General features: G+C 41.8%; 1 protein-coding gene across 1 annotated transcript in view; it reads right to left on the bottom strand.

The window, feature by feature from the left end:
* Nucleotides 1-9512: 9512 nt before the first annotated feature.
* Nucleotides 9513-17925, bottom strand: part of cacng2a (calcium channel, voltage-dependent, gamma subunit 2a) — a 73359-nt gene continuing 64946 nt past the window's right edge. Inside the window, exons 3-4 of the mRNA XM_062438893.1 lie at nucleotides 11836-11976; nucleotides 9513-10048 (exon numbers count right to left, since the gene is read on the bottom strand). Of these exons, the coding sequence (XP_062294877.1) occupies nucleotides 9513-10048; nucleotides 11836-11976 (677 nt within the window). The remainder of the gene's footprint in view (nucleotides 10049-11835; nucleotides 11977-17925) is intronic.

The following is a 17925-nucleotide window of genomic DNA, read 5'->3' as shown; positions in this document are numbered from 1 at the left end:
CTCCTCTCTCCCTCTCCTCCTCTCTCCCTCTCCTCCTCTCATCCTCTCCTCCTCTTTCAGTGACTTAAAGTTGGCGGCAGCTTTCGGAGGCTTCGGGTGACGCGCCCACACAGCTCCCATGGGTGCTCTCTTCTCTATTCCAGAGCGTTGTCCAGTAAAGTCAGAGAAAGGTCATCGGTCGGTTTGATGTGAGGTTATGTAACCTCGCAGCCTGGCAGAGACACAAAGCTGGGCAGAGAGAGAGAAAGAGAGTGTGTGTGTGTGTGTGTGTGTGTGTGTGTGTGTGTGTGTGTGTGTGTGTGTGTGTTTGTGTTTGCTCTTAATATTCACAGCCAGGAGGGGACAGTGTGTTCCTCAGGCCTCATCTTCCTCACTCCAAACATCCCCTCTGGTGACCCCACCCCAACAACAACTACCACCAGCCAGGCTGTTCGCCCACTTCTCAGATCACATGGCACTGCAGAGACACTTTGATCATCACAGCAGGAACAAGAGGAGGAGAGAGGAAGGGAGGGAAAGAGAACAGGGGGTCAAATAATGGAGAAGGGGACACTTCTTCTTGCACACCATGCTGCACATTTCAGGGCCCCCGGAGTCAATTAGACTTCAAATTAAAGAATAGGTTCCCAAATTAGCATTGGCAAGTCTTTTTTATTGGTGCAATTGTTCCCTATGTTCATACTGACCATTAGAAGATCCCTTCATAATGAACTTTAATTATACGTGATTTGAGACAAAAACCACAGCAAAAAAGCATTTAAAAGTTTATTTTTAAGATAATTTGAGGCTCCAGCTGCTTAAATGAGTCAAATCAAGTAGATATCTTTCAACATTACAGTCTTTTTTGTGCCAAAGTCCCTCTTTTTGTTTCTATATTTCCACCACAGCTCATCAGGGACAAACAAAGAGGGAACTTTTCATTAAAAAGACTGTAACTATGGAAGATATCCACTTTATTTGACTAACTCAGACTGCTGAAGCCTCATATTATCTTCAGATAAAATGTTAAATACATTTTTGTTCAAAACGAGTACTGTGGATGTTGGCCTCCATCACTTCCATTGAAAACACATTTAATGGGGAGCTTTTGATAGTCAGTATGAACAGGAGGAATGATTACAGAGAGGAATAGTAAAATCAACAGGTTTTTTCTATTGGTGAGTGATACTGCATACGTGAAAAAAGTAGAATATAGTGGTATATGTCTCTAGAAGGAGCTGTTGTGTGAAATCTGATAAATTACCGTATGTGATGCCACTTGAGGCAGCGTCAGTTGTGGTGGAAAAGTACAACATTTTGGGGTTGTGGCGTTGACAAGGGAGAAGAATGTGTGGAATAGTTTTGCTGCATCAATTTTGATCCTTTTTAAAAAAAAACTGTCAATCATGAGTCTGACAGTGTTATCGGAGCACTATGCTATATTGGTGTGTGACTCTTTTTTAGGATTTTTTGTCGACTTTCAGTGTCCTGTTTAGCGACTCAAACTTGCATGTTTTGGACTAAGTTAAGACAATGTTAAGAACATCAGAGAGGCCTAAATTATTGTTTTGTTTATGATTGGTCATGCCTGAAATCATTCATTTTTTAGACTGCTGCCTTAAAGCCAGAATCTTCTCAGTGTGTGAAGAGCTGAACTTTGCTCCAGAGAGCTGAGGTACAGTATGTATGTAGGTGATTTTGGGAGCTGGATCACAATCAAAAACAAAGTACTTTAAAGGATAATTCCAATTTATTACAACTTTGCTTTTGCTTTTGTAGCTTCGGCCATCATTTCTAAAGACATTATTTTCAAGACCTTGTTTTACTTTCGCTCAAACACATAAATTCTCGTGTTTTCTAGCAGCAGAAAGGCGCTATAATGTCATCCATACATGCAAAAACACACAACTCTCGTTCCTCTTGTCCTATTTCCAGGAAATGACACTTTGCGCCCTCCAGCAATCAGAGCATGTAAATCTGGCCTCTGAGCATTATGGGGCCTTGCTTTGGCTGCACAGTGCAGCTGTGGGTGGAGCTATCATGCTATCATTAGTATTAGCTCCGGAGCTCCCGTCCTGACCCTCCCTGACATCACTGCAGCCGCGTCCAACTCCGTTAGCCTGCCAAAAATAATGGCTTTGACTCTTCAAGGGCACGTCTCTCTTCCTCTGGATCCCAGCTCCCCTCTGTGAGGAGCCGGAGGAAGAGGAGGAGGGTAAATGTCTTCATCCTGCACCTGCATAGTGGATAAACTTGTCAGGAGACGTATGGAATAAAACATGTTAATGTCATCTGCAAAAACATTTTAGTCTTGTGATTGTTCGGTTTCTTTATGGTGTTGTTTTTTTACCAGGTCACAGTGGGGCTGAATAATTAAAACTAAGTTTACTCAGTCTTATATAGGCTATATTAATTACCCAAGAGAATACATTCATTTCAAGACCAAATCCACATAAACATAGGGATCGGAGGGAGAATGTTTATAGCATGAAAAAGGCTTGAAACATGCTCCATATACAAATGCAGACAGTTGGAACTACGCAAGATCCATTTCATAAGTTGTTGCGGGCAGTTTTGGTCACTTCTGCTTAAAAACAATCAGAGACAAAGAGGAAGTTCAAGCTGAACTTCATCATGTCTTCATTCAGACAGCAGTTCTCCATCTTTCCTGTGTGAGGAAATCAAAGATTGCACATCGCATCTTTTGTGTTCTTATTGTGATTTGTTGTTTTCTTTCTTCAGTGCAGTAACCAGACGTACCTCCACAGACACAACAACTGCTACTACTAATGCTACTGCAGTCATTGAAACCCAATGATTAGCTTTAACTAGCCTAAGACTTATTATTATGGATGTCACTGTTTTTCTTGGCAAGACCCACCTTACTCTGCCTGTGAATGTCTTACCCTGATATTATTTACCCTTATCTTAACCAATCTCACTTCCCCATGCCTAAACTTAACAAATGCAACCAACAAAGGCGACAAGTACTAGCCAATCAGAGGCAGAGTATGGTGAGTCTTACTAAGAAAAGCAGTGTGATCATAATAACTGAGACTGATTACCTCTAAATATGTTTAATACCTTGCACAATGTCTACTGTGCTTAAAGATGAATGCTAACTCACTAACATGCTTTGTTACCTTAATTCAGTGTTTGAGCATTAAACAAAGAGTACAGCTGAGGATGATGGAAATTAGCTTTGGAAGTATATTGTTATAAACCAAACTAATGATCAAAGATAAAACTGATAATTGTGGTAGATGGAAAGTCACCAAAGTCATTACAATTCAGAGTTGGCTAAATTTCCTCCTATAATTGTTGATACATGTCACTTAAAACCACATATTAACCTCATGGTGGATCTAGAGATATTCCTCCTCTGGGGACCATGAATATCTGCATAGTTTCAAAGCGATCCACCAAATATTTTAAGATATTTCAGTCCGGACCAAAATAGGGGACCAACTGACTCCCAGTGTGAGTCTGTTCATGGCTTGGGAAAACCTAATCTTAAATATTACAATTTGATTTAAAAGGTTGACAACCGAGCCTCTCCCCAAATTAGAAACTAGGACTGAACTTGTCCCCGTTCCTCCCACCCTTGTGTCACATTTGATGTATTGTTCCACAGACGTTTACGGCCCTCCGTCTGCCAGCTGTCTGGCAGGCCCGGCTCACCGTGAAACATGTAACAAGACATCGCGCTGAAAAAGTTATGAGAGAGAAGTCAGAGAAAGACAGAGACAGAAAACGGGGAAGGGTTACGCCTGTGAGAGGAAGCAGAGAGACAGAACTTATTCATTCCTAAAACATATTAAAAATGTGACATTCAGACAGCTGCACCGAGGCCAGGTGCCGCTTTATGAGAAAGCCGGTATCTCAGCCTCCTCCCCAACACACATTCACTTTCTCTTTAATATAATCCGGGCTTGTAGAATGACTTCTGCTTATGAATTCTGAATAAGGATGGCTATACATAAAAAAAAGCCCTATTCATTTAGACTGCTACGTTGACATATTTTTTCCCGTCAAATTTATGGAGAGCAGCTTGTGTCAGTGAACTTAGATAATGGCAAATCAGGATCTCAGCACTTTTTTTTTCCTAATAGAAACTTCCACCCTGCCTTGTTCCTTATTTGATGAATCCGCTGGTCTCTAAACTCATCCAGAGCTCGTTTAGAGAAGCACATACAGTACCGCCTATCATATATGTCTGTCTTTCTGAGAAGGCCCCTTTCTCTCTCCGTCAACCACACATACATAAAACACTGAATAATAAATCTGTTTTGTCTCACAAATAGATTTGCTTTGTATATCTACCTCTGCAGCATATGTGAAGCACTTCCTCACGCACACACAAAACACAAAACACGCTCGCAGCATGTTAGGCCCTGAAAGCAATGCTTTTAGGGCGGTGGTGTAGAAAGGTGTCGGATACTTTCTTTACAAGGGGATACCTCCAGTAGAAAAGACGTTATTGCAAACCTGTGTTTCTCTACTCAGGAATGCCAAAGTCCTAGAGAGATGCCATGCCTGTTTGTGTCTTACATGCTGTCTTTTTACCTCGAAGAGCCAGAGAGAGAGAGAGAGAGAGACAGAGAGAGAAAATGTGCTCACTGGAGTATAAAGGAGCTGTATCTGTGGAGCAGGAGACAAAACTTGCACAGTTTCTTCTGGGAAAAGAGCATAAATTGTCAGTTTCTTTCTGTTACAGCCACATTATCTTAGTCACACACTGAATCTGTATAATTGGCAGCCAGTCGAGGTAAAGCTGAGTGTTTTCTGCCATTATTAAGCCACTCATGTAGACGTTGGAGTTTGTCTGATAAAAGGCATTTGAGGGCCCGTACTGATATTTTTAGATTGCGGCTCCCGGTGGTCGATTACTGCGTGTTATCACCTTTTTACAACAGCAAGGCAGAGGCCGTGGTTTTAGTGGAGCGTGGAGGGTTTTATGTGTGACAGATCAGCTTTTTATTTTTATGGGTGTATGAAGGTTGATGCCAATATTGTTTTTTGGAGCGAAGTTCCCAATATCCAGGATTTTTTGTTTTGATAATCTAGCATCTTATCGTTTGGCGATTTTCAAGCAATTTCTGGAAGCAAGCGATCATCCTGCGTCCCCATTCATGAATAAAATCACACTGGCTCCCACACATATAAACAAGACAGCACACATACACATATTTATGCTGCTATTCCTGTGACGACCATCACTGACATAATGCAACAAATCCAACAAAGGAGTATGCAGTATGTGAACATAAACTTCTTTCTCTTTTCATGGGTTCAACACCATTAATGCTTTTAGGGAAAGACTGTAAGTAAATGTGCATCATTATCCCCATTTGAAAGGCAGCGTGGTCAATCTGAACAAGCACAGTATAGACATTTTTAGGCCAAAATAGGCAACTCTTTCAACTTTATCACTGAAAAAGATAATAATTTGCTAGTATTGGGTTCAACTTCTGTTTCCAAGTGACCAAAAACAAGCTGTTGCAGGTTTAAAGGATGTGTCTCATTGTTAACTAATCTCATGTCCAGAGCCAAGACCAGACCCACTCACAAGTATTATGCTTGTATCCAAAGCCTGATCACTTTGCTAGCTTGTTGTGCTGCATATCACAACCTCTTGACTTTGTGCTAAAGTTCTTTGTGAAATTAACAATGTATTATAAAGTCAATTGTGATATGAAGCACAACAAGCGAGTGAAACACTGTAATCAGAACATGTTCAGTCCCGTCTGCCTTACAAAGAACTACACTCTGGAAACTGAAAATGTGAGCGCTGTTATTAGTCTTTGGAGCCGTTTCTAAACATGAGGATGACTGTAATCTTCATAATGAAGGAACATGTCACCCAGTACAGCGGTGTGGCTAAATGATGTTTTTTAATAGTTTTTGGACAACAATGGAGGTCTACAGCACAAAGGAATAAGATATATTAGGCTTTGGATACCCACACAATACTTGTAAGTTGACCAATTCATTGTTAGTTTGGCTCTTCACATGAGATTTGTTGACAATACCAAAACATCAAAAATTGCCAGCCGTAAGAAGTGAAAACAAGCTAAAATTTAGTCATTTTACAAAAACTCACTCCCACACACACACACACATTTCTACCTTACTTGCGAGGCTACCGCATTGACTTACATTCATCCCCTGGAGGCTTACCTTCACCTTAACTTAGTATTAACTCTAACCTTGACAGTTATAATCAAATTAAGCCTAATTTAAATGCCTTGTGGGGACCAAATGATCTGTCCCCAGATGGGAGGCGAGTCCCCCACAAAGTGATTATATGATCTGATTTTTGCCCCTACAACGTGAGCAGTAAAACACACACACACACACACACACACACACACACACACACACACACACACACACACACACACACACACAGACACACATCATCATTATCACATGTATGCTCTTTTTATGGTACCTCCCAACCTGATAAATCTCAGGGGTCAAATGATTATTAAAGGGATATTAACGCCAAAACGTTTATCCCTGTCGCACACAATTATGTTTTGACGGTCAAAGCTCATTCTTGACCTTGGGAACGGTACTTTGACGACATAATTTTACCTCTTCATCTCAATTTACTTTACTACTACTTTACTTTTAATCTGGAGCGATTAATTGCGTCTCATGGTTTTCATCAGCAAATTGAATCTGCTCAGTTGCCACGCTGTCGGTTAATTTGTCATCATGTGAGGTACATAATGAAACAGTTGAAAGACAAAAAGGTTGAAGGACAAAATATAAATGAATTAAAGCTCCTGAAAAAGCTAGTAAGTAGACACTGACTTAAAGCTACCTTTACCTTTGTTACATTTTTACAATTTTTTTTGTTTAGGTTAAAATCATAGACTGTTTATAAGAAATGGACGTAACATCCGTCACGTCACCCATTGGTTTGTGGATTGCTGCTCGGAGGCCAGTAGTATCGGATCTGAGCAGCGCCATCTTGAAAATTTCAGGTGCATGCCGGGAAAAATAAAAACACGGATTCTACTTATATGGGCATCAGGAGGGGCATGAGGCGCCCTCCTGAACCTGTGAACCAATCAACCTGCCAATCACGACGTAGCCACGCCTAATGCATACCCTGCTTTATCGTCAAATATAAAATCAGGGAGGCCAAAATGTCCCAAATGAACATCATACTGCATTGAAAAAGGCTTTAAACTAGTGATTGAGACCATAAACACATTTTGAAAACGTTTACTGAGGTTAGAAATCAAGTGAGAAGTTGGTGAATTCTCCATTGACTTGTATAGAGACGGAAGTCCTTTTGACACCAAAACGGTCGCCCCCTGGTGGCCTTTTGATAGAATGCAGTTTTAAGTTACTTCCACGTTGGCATCATTTCAGAAGACCGGAACTCCCCGCCTGGTTAAAATGTTATTAATAAGGTAATGGCACTCTAAAATGTTAGAAAGATCCACCAGGCATAGAAACTCATCATTATTCCATTCTCATAATATTCTGTGAAAACTCTGACCAATCATATCATTCGGTCCGAATGAAGGGAGTGCGGGGGTGGGACATAGGAGGGAGGAGGGGTTGTTGCTGTTCAAGTTTTTTCAAAGTGCTGTGTGAAATGCAAGAAAGGTAAGAGTCGCTTTAAGGTTTTTTGTCGAAATTTGTATTTTTTCTGGATTTGCTTGTTTTTTCAATGCCTGTGGAAATATTTCAAATTAACAATCAACAAAGAGGAGAATTAGCTTTTTCTGGCTTACCTGCTCACCACTCATGTCCACGCTTCGGCCTTAACCTGTGATAAAGGGTCAAAAGTAGACTTTGCTTCATTTTAAGGGTCCAGAAGATAAAAAGGTTGCCACTGCTCTATTCTTAAGGTTACCACAAAGGCTTTTATAAAGGGAACAGCATTGCAAGTGATATGATGATGTAACGGACAGGTAGACGAGTGTTAGCACTGAAACAAAAAGGTGTTAGAGGGTAAAGTGTGTGTTAGAGACACGCAGTGAAACATGGTGATTTGTTCCCCCTAGGGTTCGTATTTTATTCATCAGGACTTGATGCATCCAAGTATAGGATCATTCGGTTTTGGCACCTTTAAAGATTTCATTTTCAATTTGAACAACACATTAAAAATCAAAAGAAAACAAAGAAATGGCTAAGGCTGTGTGAGTTTTAAAAATAAAATACATACATACATATATTTATATATTTATAAAGAAATCAACCAAACCATTTTTAAAAAAGCAGTTTTGTTCAATGTAGATTGTTTGGTTTGTTTCACGAAAGCAATAAGATAAAATGAACTAAATAAATAAAAAAAGAAAACATAAGAAAAATACACATGAAAACATTAATACTTTAAACTTTAGCGTCTTCGCTTTTTTTCCCCTTATAATTATTAACCTTTAAAACTTAAGTTTCTCAAGAGCAGATTTGCTGTAATTTTATAGCATGCATTTAATTTCTGAAATTGTGAGTCACTTAGCTTCTCTTGTACTATTTCATGTTTAACTTTGTTTTTTAATTTTTGTGTTTGGCGTCCTCTTCTTTTCCTTCCCCTCTGCTCCTTCCTTTTTTTATTTTGTAGAAGTCGTGTTTGGAGTCTCTGCTTTGTGAACTTTGACCCCCTTTTTGTTGACTCTTTCTTGTTAAGGGGTTCGACTCTCTCGTTACGACCCCCCTCCCAAAAAAAGAAAGCGAACAGGGACTGAGAAAAAGACGAGAAGGTTCTGTTAAAAGAATAGATATTATTCTACTGTTGACTGTCTCCGTCTGCCTCTGGTGGCATCAGTAGCTGTTGTACTGCTGCTACCTACAGCACCGTCTCTTGTTCTCAACCTTCAAATGAACAGATACTAAAAGAGTCCTTTCTCATGTTACCAACAGCACTTGGTTTAGTTAACTTGTTGTTTTTTTCTTTTTTGCTTCGGTAAAGTCTGTATCTCTTGATTATTAACGTAATAATTTATTTATAAAAGTAATACATATATATAGTACCTTTGTTAGAGATTACAGATTGGGCTAATTCTTACTGAATCCCAAGCTGTAACAATTCACAGTTTTAATGCAAAAAAAATGAACAAATGAGTCAATAAATAAAAGAGTGTGTATGAGTGGTGGGCTGGCTGAGGGGGAGCTTGACCTGTTGCTCCAACCAAACTGTGGGGCGAAACTGTCAAACCAAAGGGCTATGAAATCATGAAATCAATTCTTTGTCTCATAAATGCCCATCCCGCCCTCCCGTTCAGTGCCCCGTAAACCTCATAAACAAACCCTGCGCAAAAAAATGACCGATCTCACTCTCTCGGGACAACCTGACCCACTCACTCTTCTGCCATTCAATCCAGGAACACAGCAGACTTGTTGAAACTCTCTCAACAATGGTAATGGAAAAGTCATGCAGCTGAACAAAAAGAACAAATGTCTATAAACATGGAAATCCATCTTCTCCTGGGGCATACCACACCCACAGGGGTTCCCGTGTCTCCTGGTCTCCTTTCGCCGCCGGGCTGGCCTGGCCTGTGTCGACTCCCTCATACCGGCGTGGTGCGGCGGTTTGCTGTGTTGGTGTGGCTCGAGTCTTTCAGGTCCTTCTGGATGCAGTTGTGGACTTGCAGGAAGTTGTGGTCCCTCTCAGAGTTGTAGGTGGCGGTGGGCGTGCCAGAGGACTTGAGGGTGTCCCGGGGCAGCGTGTACATGGAGATCTCCGTGGATGGCAGCGCGCTGAAGCCCTTGAGGCCCACTGGCGAGGTGTCGCGAGAGTGTGATGGGTCTGTGGAGCGGGAGGACGAGCGCGAGCGGCGCCGGTAGCGATAGCGGTAGCTGGGGATCCGCGTTATGGCCGAGCCTTGGAGGTAGTCGGCTGCGCGCGCCCCTATTCGGAGCTGTCGATGGCGGTCGATGAACATGTGCACGGCCAAGACGCCCACCATCTCAGCCATGATGAAGGAGAGGGCGCCGAAGTAGAAGGACCAACCGTATGAGTAGCTGTTTTTCTTGGAGTCGCTTTTTGATGGGTCCCCCGAGTTGGCTGATATGTACACGATGATCCCGATGATGTTGCTCAGGCCTGAAGGGTTGAGAGGTGCAGGATGGGCGCCATACAACAGGAGAGGGGTTGGTTATGGGTAATGGGTTCATGGGTACAGGAGAGGGAGGAAAATGACAAAGAGAAGAAGAAAACAAGTCAGGATGAGCTCACAGGCTGAGTTATTCTCGGTGTATACTTAACTTAATATGCAGTATCATACCAAATATGAGAGCTGATTCATGCACTGTACACAGTGTACTAATCCTGTCCAACTCTTCATCCAACATGACTGATATTAGACTCCTAATCTTTGCCCTTGCAGTGAGAAACAGGAAGGCTTCAGGTCTTGATGCAGATCATTTGGGACAGAGCATAAAATAATCCACGCCGGGGCTGAGCTCTGTGGTCTAGCTCATCATATATACAGTACTTTCACTGTTAGTTTAGTCACACACGGAGAAATGTTTGACATGGTATATCTGGGAAGATGGATCGTAAGGAAAGTGTGTCAGGGACACCATATTTTTAGAGATGAATCCCAATGGGTGGCTTTTAGCCTAGCAACAGGATCAAGAGAAAAGAAAGGAAGACAAAAGAAGGACGAAAAGAAGAAGTGACTTGTAGACGCAGCACAGAAGACGAACAACAACCCAAAACAGACCGGTGCTTACGTTGCTTTTTGAATTCATGGGGTTGTACAATAGTGATAAATGACAAATACTTAAAGGAATGTTTTGGCATTTTTGGGGGAAAAACATTTATTTGCTTTCTGGCAGAGAGTTAGGTGAGAAGATTGATACCACTGTCATGTTTGTAGAGTAAATATGAAACTACAGCCAGCAGCCGCTTAGCTTAGCACGAAGACTAGAAGCATAGAGAAACAATAGCCGTTGTCTACCAGCACTTCTAAACTTTTCTAAACAGATTAAACAAACGATATTGTTATTGACAGTGGTTGATAGATGGATTTTGTTACCTTTGGACAGAGTCAGACTAGCTATTTGTTGCTATGTTTCTTGACTTTGTGCTAAGCTAAGCTGACTGGCTGGCCTTCTATTTAACGGACAGATATCAAAGTGGTATCAATGTTCTCATCAAACTCTCCAAATCCAAAATCTCCTAAAATGTCAAACAACTCCCATAATCCACCATAAAATACTCAATTTTGTTGAATTATAGAAATGAATGAAATACAAGAATCATGGTGCCAATCTACTATTTGGTGCTAAAATTCAATTGAGTTATTTGTTGATCTAAATAAAATATATCTTGAAATGTATAAAGTTCATCAGCAAGTAATGATATAATTAAATGTTCTAACCACCTACAGTTTTATTTGTACAATAATTAGATAACTGTTAATATTTTGTTTGAACTGGAATGAAATAATCTGTTTATAGATTAATTTCACTCTTCAGCATCCTTTCAGTCTGAATGCATACATAATTTCTGCTTATTCCTACTAATAAATGGTCAAATATGGACAATATAACATAATATAAAAGTATTATAGCACAGCTGCAGAAGGGTTTGACACAGAGTGGATGGAGTTTAATTAAGGTGGCATGGAGACAACTAAGCAAACTTTCACACTTATATCACTTTTATGTAATCTATAAAAACACTGCTAAATAATATATTTTGTTAGCTGCTATTCATAAGTCAGTGAAAGTCCTTTATTGCAAAACAGCTGCAAGAGGCAGACATGAAGGTCATTAAATACATAACATCAATAAAAACCAGATACGCACATGTTTAGCTGATACTCCCCCAACAATCCCTAAACCCCCTGTCTCATTTTGTGTGTTTTTTTCCCCCCGACTCACCTGCAGACACAAAGAAGATCCCTGCGCTGAGGATGATGTTGTGGCGTGACTTGTAGAACTCACTGGCAGCTATACACAGGCCTCCCATGAAGAGCAGGATGACGCTGAGGATGGGGAAGATGCTGGAGGCTCGCACCGCACCTGGAAAGAAGAAGGAAAGGAAGGTGGTGGTGGTGGAGGGGGAAAGAGAATGGGATGTGATTTTGGTGTGCACACAGATAGGAGAGGAGAACAGCCAAAGGGGTAATGAAAGAGGAGGAGGGGGTAGTTGAAAGAAGTGATGAATATAAAGCAGAGAGAAGAGAGAAAAAAGCACATTAGAATCCATTTCAGCATCTGCTCCTTGTGTGTGAGCACATCCTAATCAACACCCCATCAGGCCTGTGAAAGACTCCATCAACACTGTCTAGTGAGTGTGTTTCCCCACAGTGAGCCTGTTACCCAACCTTATGTAATCACGCAGCTTCCCTCCTTCTCTCTCTCCCTCTCTCTCTCTCTCTCTCTCTCTCTCTCTCTCTCTCTCTCTCGCTCTCAGCACACTTCTCTGCAGACCACAGAGCTCACTGGCTGCTTTATGTAGCGTCATGTGAACGGCAGTCAACAAAAGTGCTACGGGGCTCTGGCATGTATATGAGCGAGGCCGCAGTGCAGGGATGCAGGGATGCAGGGATGTAGCCCGCGTCCTTGAAACAAACGCCGTCCTTGCAGCTAATTATCAAGAAGCAAAACTGGAAGAGGGATATGATGTTAGTTTTGAGGTCAAGTCAGGGTCATTAAAAAAAAAAAAGAAGAAAAAAAAAGCTGTGCTATGCCCTGAGGTGTCAGGTAAAATTAGCATCATATTGGAGAAGCAGACACAGGAAGTCTTCCTAAACCTGTCCTTTTTTTTCTTCTCCACTCACCTCCTGCCCTCTCACACTTCACCTCTCAGCATCTGTCCCTCTCTCTCTCTCTCTCTCTCTCTCTCTCTCTCTCTCTCTCTCTCTCTCTCTCTCTCTCTCTCTCTCTCTCTCTCTCTTGCCCTCTCTCCTGTTTAACATGCACACGCAAACTTTAATCAGGCTGGTTAAATTTTCACCACTTCACCTCATCTCCGCACGTGGCTGCCACCTCAGCACTTTTCCCAGCTTCTCCCTAAAGTGCTGACGCCGGGCAGGGTGAGCTCTGTGCTGAACTCGGCCGCCTGCACCTCCACAGGGACCCACCGGGGTTCCTGGCGGCCCATCTGCTTGCCTACCTGCTGCCATTCATCTCTAACCTGCCCCCCCCCCCAACACACACACCCTTCTCTCAATCAGAGATTCACTAATCCCCCTCCACCTCCTCCTCCTCCCTCTTAGTACACCTAAAGCTTCATGACGCTGGGCCGGTTCGTTGGGAAAGCCACCCTGAGCCCACAAGCGGGCTGATCGGCAGCAGTTAACAGCTGCAGTGGCGGAGGGCGCCAAGCGATGGCCACGGTCGGCTGGGTGCTTATCGTTCACCCTCCGCTGAGTTTTAACCAGTAACTACAGCAGGAGAAGTGGCTGTGCTGATGGGCTACATGGATCCATTCAGATGCATTCAAAACTGATTCACATGCACATTAAAAAAAAAGAAAGGTACTGAATATTCATTTTTCTACACTATGAGACAAAATGGTGCAATGTCATCAAATCAACAAGTTGTTGAAACAGTCGATCTGTCTTAATAAAGCAGCAGAGAACACCTGCTTCATGTTTTCATGTCACCAAACAATACCACTTTTGTTTTCTGCAATATCTCCTCTTTAAATACAAGCTGCTGCAGCCATGCTGTAATAAGAAATATAAAAATGAAATGAACTGGGATTTTATCTTTGAGGAAAAGTCAGATATTGGCCAGTCGGTATCATCCACCTCAGATAATACAGATGTACACACTTACAATTTAAAATAAAGTGAATCTAAAGTGATGCTAAGGTAAAATCTTAAGTGTCCCATGATCCTCATCTGAAGGTTAAAAACACAGAGGCAGCAGGAGATTAAAAAAACAAAACAACATGTAATAAAGATCCTCATCCTACTAACAGAGACATGCTGTATATTCAGCCTTTGTATGAAAGAGACATATGTGAAAATCACACCCATTTAAAACCATAAAATGAACTTTAGAAGATATCTTAACAACTACTAATTATATTACCATAAAGTTTTGTATGGTAATTTGCACCTAAGAGATGAATGTTAATGGTTTTAGTGTCCCAACATCCCCTGACCTTTATAGTCCGTGAGCCAGGGCCTCAAAATATGGAAACCGTTACCGAAAAAGTGGCAAAGGCTACCATACCTTTTCTGAAAGCCTGGAATCTCAGCTTTTCAATGATGTATGATGGCCATCTGACAAGAGTAGCTGTTTTGAGTTATCACACATAATGTAAACTAAGGTTGAGAAAAATAATGCGTATAAATCAAGCAGAACACTGACAGCTGAAAATCTATATTGGACATATTGGAATATTTTATTTTGTTATGTTTGGTATCATTTTAAAGGGGAGACTCTGGGCTTTCATTTAAATCCTTTTGTGAACATTTTGGATAAGTACAGCCAACCCTGGAGTTCTTCAAACTTTTAATCACACACATTTTCCTGCCATTTCCACCTAAGTCATCTTTTGTCTTTTAATCCTGTGGCACCAGGGAGCATCAAAGAAACAAAATCCAAACACTGAAATACTGGCATGACTCTAAGGATTCAGAAAATGTATCATTTACCCATATTATCTGATTTGGAGGGGGAGATTTTCAGTGTTATATCAGACATGGCGTTTTCAAAGACAGAAACATGTAGTGTACTATTACCCCTAGGCTAATTTGTTGAAGTCTGAGGTAAATCTTTTTTAGAAAAAGTTGTTATTCAGCATTTTTAGATAGTTCAAAGGGTCCTTAATACATATCCACCAAATATAATTTATATCAGGTCCCCACTTTCATGTAATTTACATTAAAAAATGAATGCCTTGTTCTCGGGCGACTCTGGTAAATAAGAAAACTTTTATACATCACCACAAAACTCTCCCAGTTTATCACATACATTAAGACAAGTATTGCTTGTATAGCAGATTTTCTCAAAAGTAATGGCTAAATATACAAATGAGGCTTCATTTACTAAAATAGGCGCTAATTTGGAGAAATGTTCAAACTTGACATGTATATATTGGATGAGGCCACCTTAAAAGTTATCATTGCGGTTTAAGCAGTTTAAACATATAATAGTAGCCAGTCAGAAATAAAATGTATAAATAATGAGCTTGTAATGTATAAATAAAAACAAAAAGTGAATAAAAACAGAATGCAACGATGGCAGAAAATGTTTTCGATTATTTTTTTGGAACATCCCATAGGGTCAATAGTATAGCAGTGCAGCCTCGGATGTTCGGTCCTGAACTGCCTAAACCAGCTTGTGATGTGCCCAAGAGCAAACAGAGAACTGTCTCTGTATCTTTGCCAGCTCTGCCAGTGTATGCTGTGGGAACTAGGTGTCATCCTCCAACTAGATCCTATGTTGAAGTCAAGACTTCTTATGGTTGGTATGCAGACTGCACTGTGCCACAAATCAAAGTGTCCCTAGCTGGACAGGTTACAACATCTTAGCATCAAACTCTGTTGATGTTATTCCCAGTGTTGTCAGCTATCTGCCAACCATCAATGCCCCGGCCACCCACATGGCAACTGTTCATGAGATTCTCCTTCAAAGTAAAAACATCATGACTTCCTTACACATCAGCAACATGTCAGTTGCCTTTGATCAGGCTCTCTACTGTAAAGTTACAGAAATTCTGTGGGCACATAGAGACAGGTTTCCCAACATTGTGCCAAGAGTTGGAGTCTTTCACACCATCTGTATGTTCTTGGGTGTGATTGGGAAGCGCTTCCAGGCTGCAGGCCTAAGGGACATATGCATTGAATATGGAGCTGTGGCTGAGGGATCTGTCAGTGGTGTTTTGGATGGCCATAAGTACAATAGATCTCTGAGATTCCACAAAATCATGTATGAAGCCCTCCTGAGGCTAGTCTGGAATCAGTTTCCCCAGTGGCTCACAGAGAACCATCCTGATGCCCACGATCTCCTAGATATCCTGCCCCTAGTCTTGAGTGTCTTTTCTGAGGGTATATCATCAACCACTGTAGAAGAATCACTTGACCGTACAGTTTTCAGAAAGGTCCATCAGTACTTCTGTGAATTCCTGCAGCATCTCAGGTCTTAGCAAGGTCCACTGGCCAGCTTCTGGATGTCATATATTGACATGGTGGAGGTTGTACTAAACCTTGTGAGGGCATCACGTGAAGGTAACTGGGCATTGCACATGGCTAGCATTCGATCAATCATCCCCTGGACCTTTGCCTATGATAATCTGAATTATGCAAGGTCACTCACTGCTTACTACTCAGAGATGAGCCACATTGAACATGAGAAACCAGGTCTGTACATGTTTCTCTGTGAAGGTTTCGGCCCAGCTGAGTGCAACAAACACATTTGGCAGGGTTCCGATTGACCAGACCCTAGAGGAAACTGTCAATCGGGACACTCAGACAGCTGGAGGCACAAAAGGGTTCAGCTTGAACCCAGCAGCTGTCTCAAGATATGACCTTACTCCTGAGTACAAAAGCACTTACTTGTCTATATTGAAAAGCTCCCTGGAACTCCAACAAAGTGACTGTTCTCACAAGGACCTTGGGCAAAGCAGAATTGCCAAAGATGAAGAACACATTACAAGCACTGTGGATCTGTTGGATTCTAGTTGGATAAATCCATTTGCAGGTGGTGAGTCCCTTGTTTCTCTGTCTACTGGAAGTACAGCACCAGCAGATGTTGCTGAAGACCTTCTGAATGCACACACCATTGGCGAGAATGCCTACAGAACCTTCTCTGCTGAGCGTGTTGAGAGTAATCCTCCTGCAAAGCAGTTCCATGCACCACTCTCCAAGAAGAAACTGAAAACATTCTCCTCAATGCAGGGAAAGGCAAAGACATGCAAAACTGGGAATAAAGAAGTTATCCTCAAAGCTGATAATCGAATATTTGGCCACATGGTACTGATTGCACAGAGTAGACAGCTCAACCTGAAGGAGGTGTTATCTCATCCCCTTGGACCACTTCCGTGGGCTCTTGCTTCACCAGATGGCAATGTGAGGAAGACTTGCAAATCCTCACTTGCCAAGCAACTGTTCAAATTCCCATGTGTTGCTGAATCATTGCCATTAAATTTCAGCTGCGTAATAGATGGCATGGCACTTGTTCAGAAGCTGAACGGTGATGGCAAGACATTTCCTGATATTTCAGACTATGTCTTGTCCACTGTGCTAACTGAAGCAAGTCACAGCACCCGTGTTGACATTGTTTTTGATGTATATAATGAGGCTTCTATCAAACACATGGAGAGAGTGGCCAGAGGTGCAGACTCAGGCGCAGAGGTCAGACAGATCACTGCAGGGTACAGAGTTCAGCAATGGAAGAAGTTCCTACAAAGCAACAACAACAAAACAAATCTTGCTACCTTCTTGCTCAAAGAGTGGGGCAAAGAACAGTCTAGAACAAGACTCTGTGAAAAGGTTCTGTACACTACAACCAAAGATTGTCTTACAAGTCTTACAAGCTGACCCAACAGGGAGTGCACAAGGTAGCAGACCTGTCGTCCACTCAGGAAGAGGCTGACACCCGTATGCTACTCCATACTTGCCATGCTTCAAGGACTGGTCACAAATCTGTCATCCTTGTGTCTGATGACACTGATGTCTTGGTGATAAGCCTGGCTACCAGTGATGCACTCACATGTGACCTGTTCCTGAAGTCAGGGACAAAGAATCGCACCAGTTACGTAAACATCTCACAACTCGCTCGTGGTCTGGGTTCACAGTTGTGTCAGGCTTTGCCTGGTTTACACGCATACACAGGCTGCGACACTGTAAGTGCATTTGCAGGTCGTGGTAAAGTGTCAGCCCTAAAACTTCTTCAGAAGAATGAATACTTCTGTGAGACCTTTCAGAAGGTTGGGGCAGGCTGGACAATGACACCTGAGTTGTATGCAGTCTAACAGGAGTTCACATGTCAAATGTACAGCTCCAAGTCCAG

The sequence above is a fragment of the Scomber scombrus genome, chromosome 18, assembly GCF_963691925.1.
Source record: "Scomber scombrus chromosome 18, fScoSco1.1, whole genome shotgun sequence".
Classification (NCBI taxonomy): Eukaryota; Metazoa; Chordata; class Actinopteri; order Scombriformes; family Scombridae; genus Scomber; species Scomber scombrus.
The sequence above is the reverse complement of the archived record's forward strand: the minus strand, read 5'-3'. Positions and strand labels throughout refer to the sequence as shown.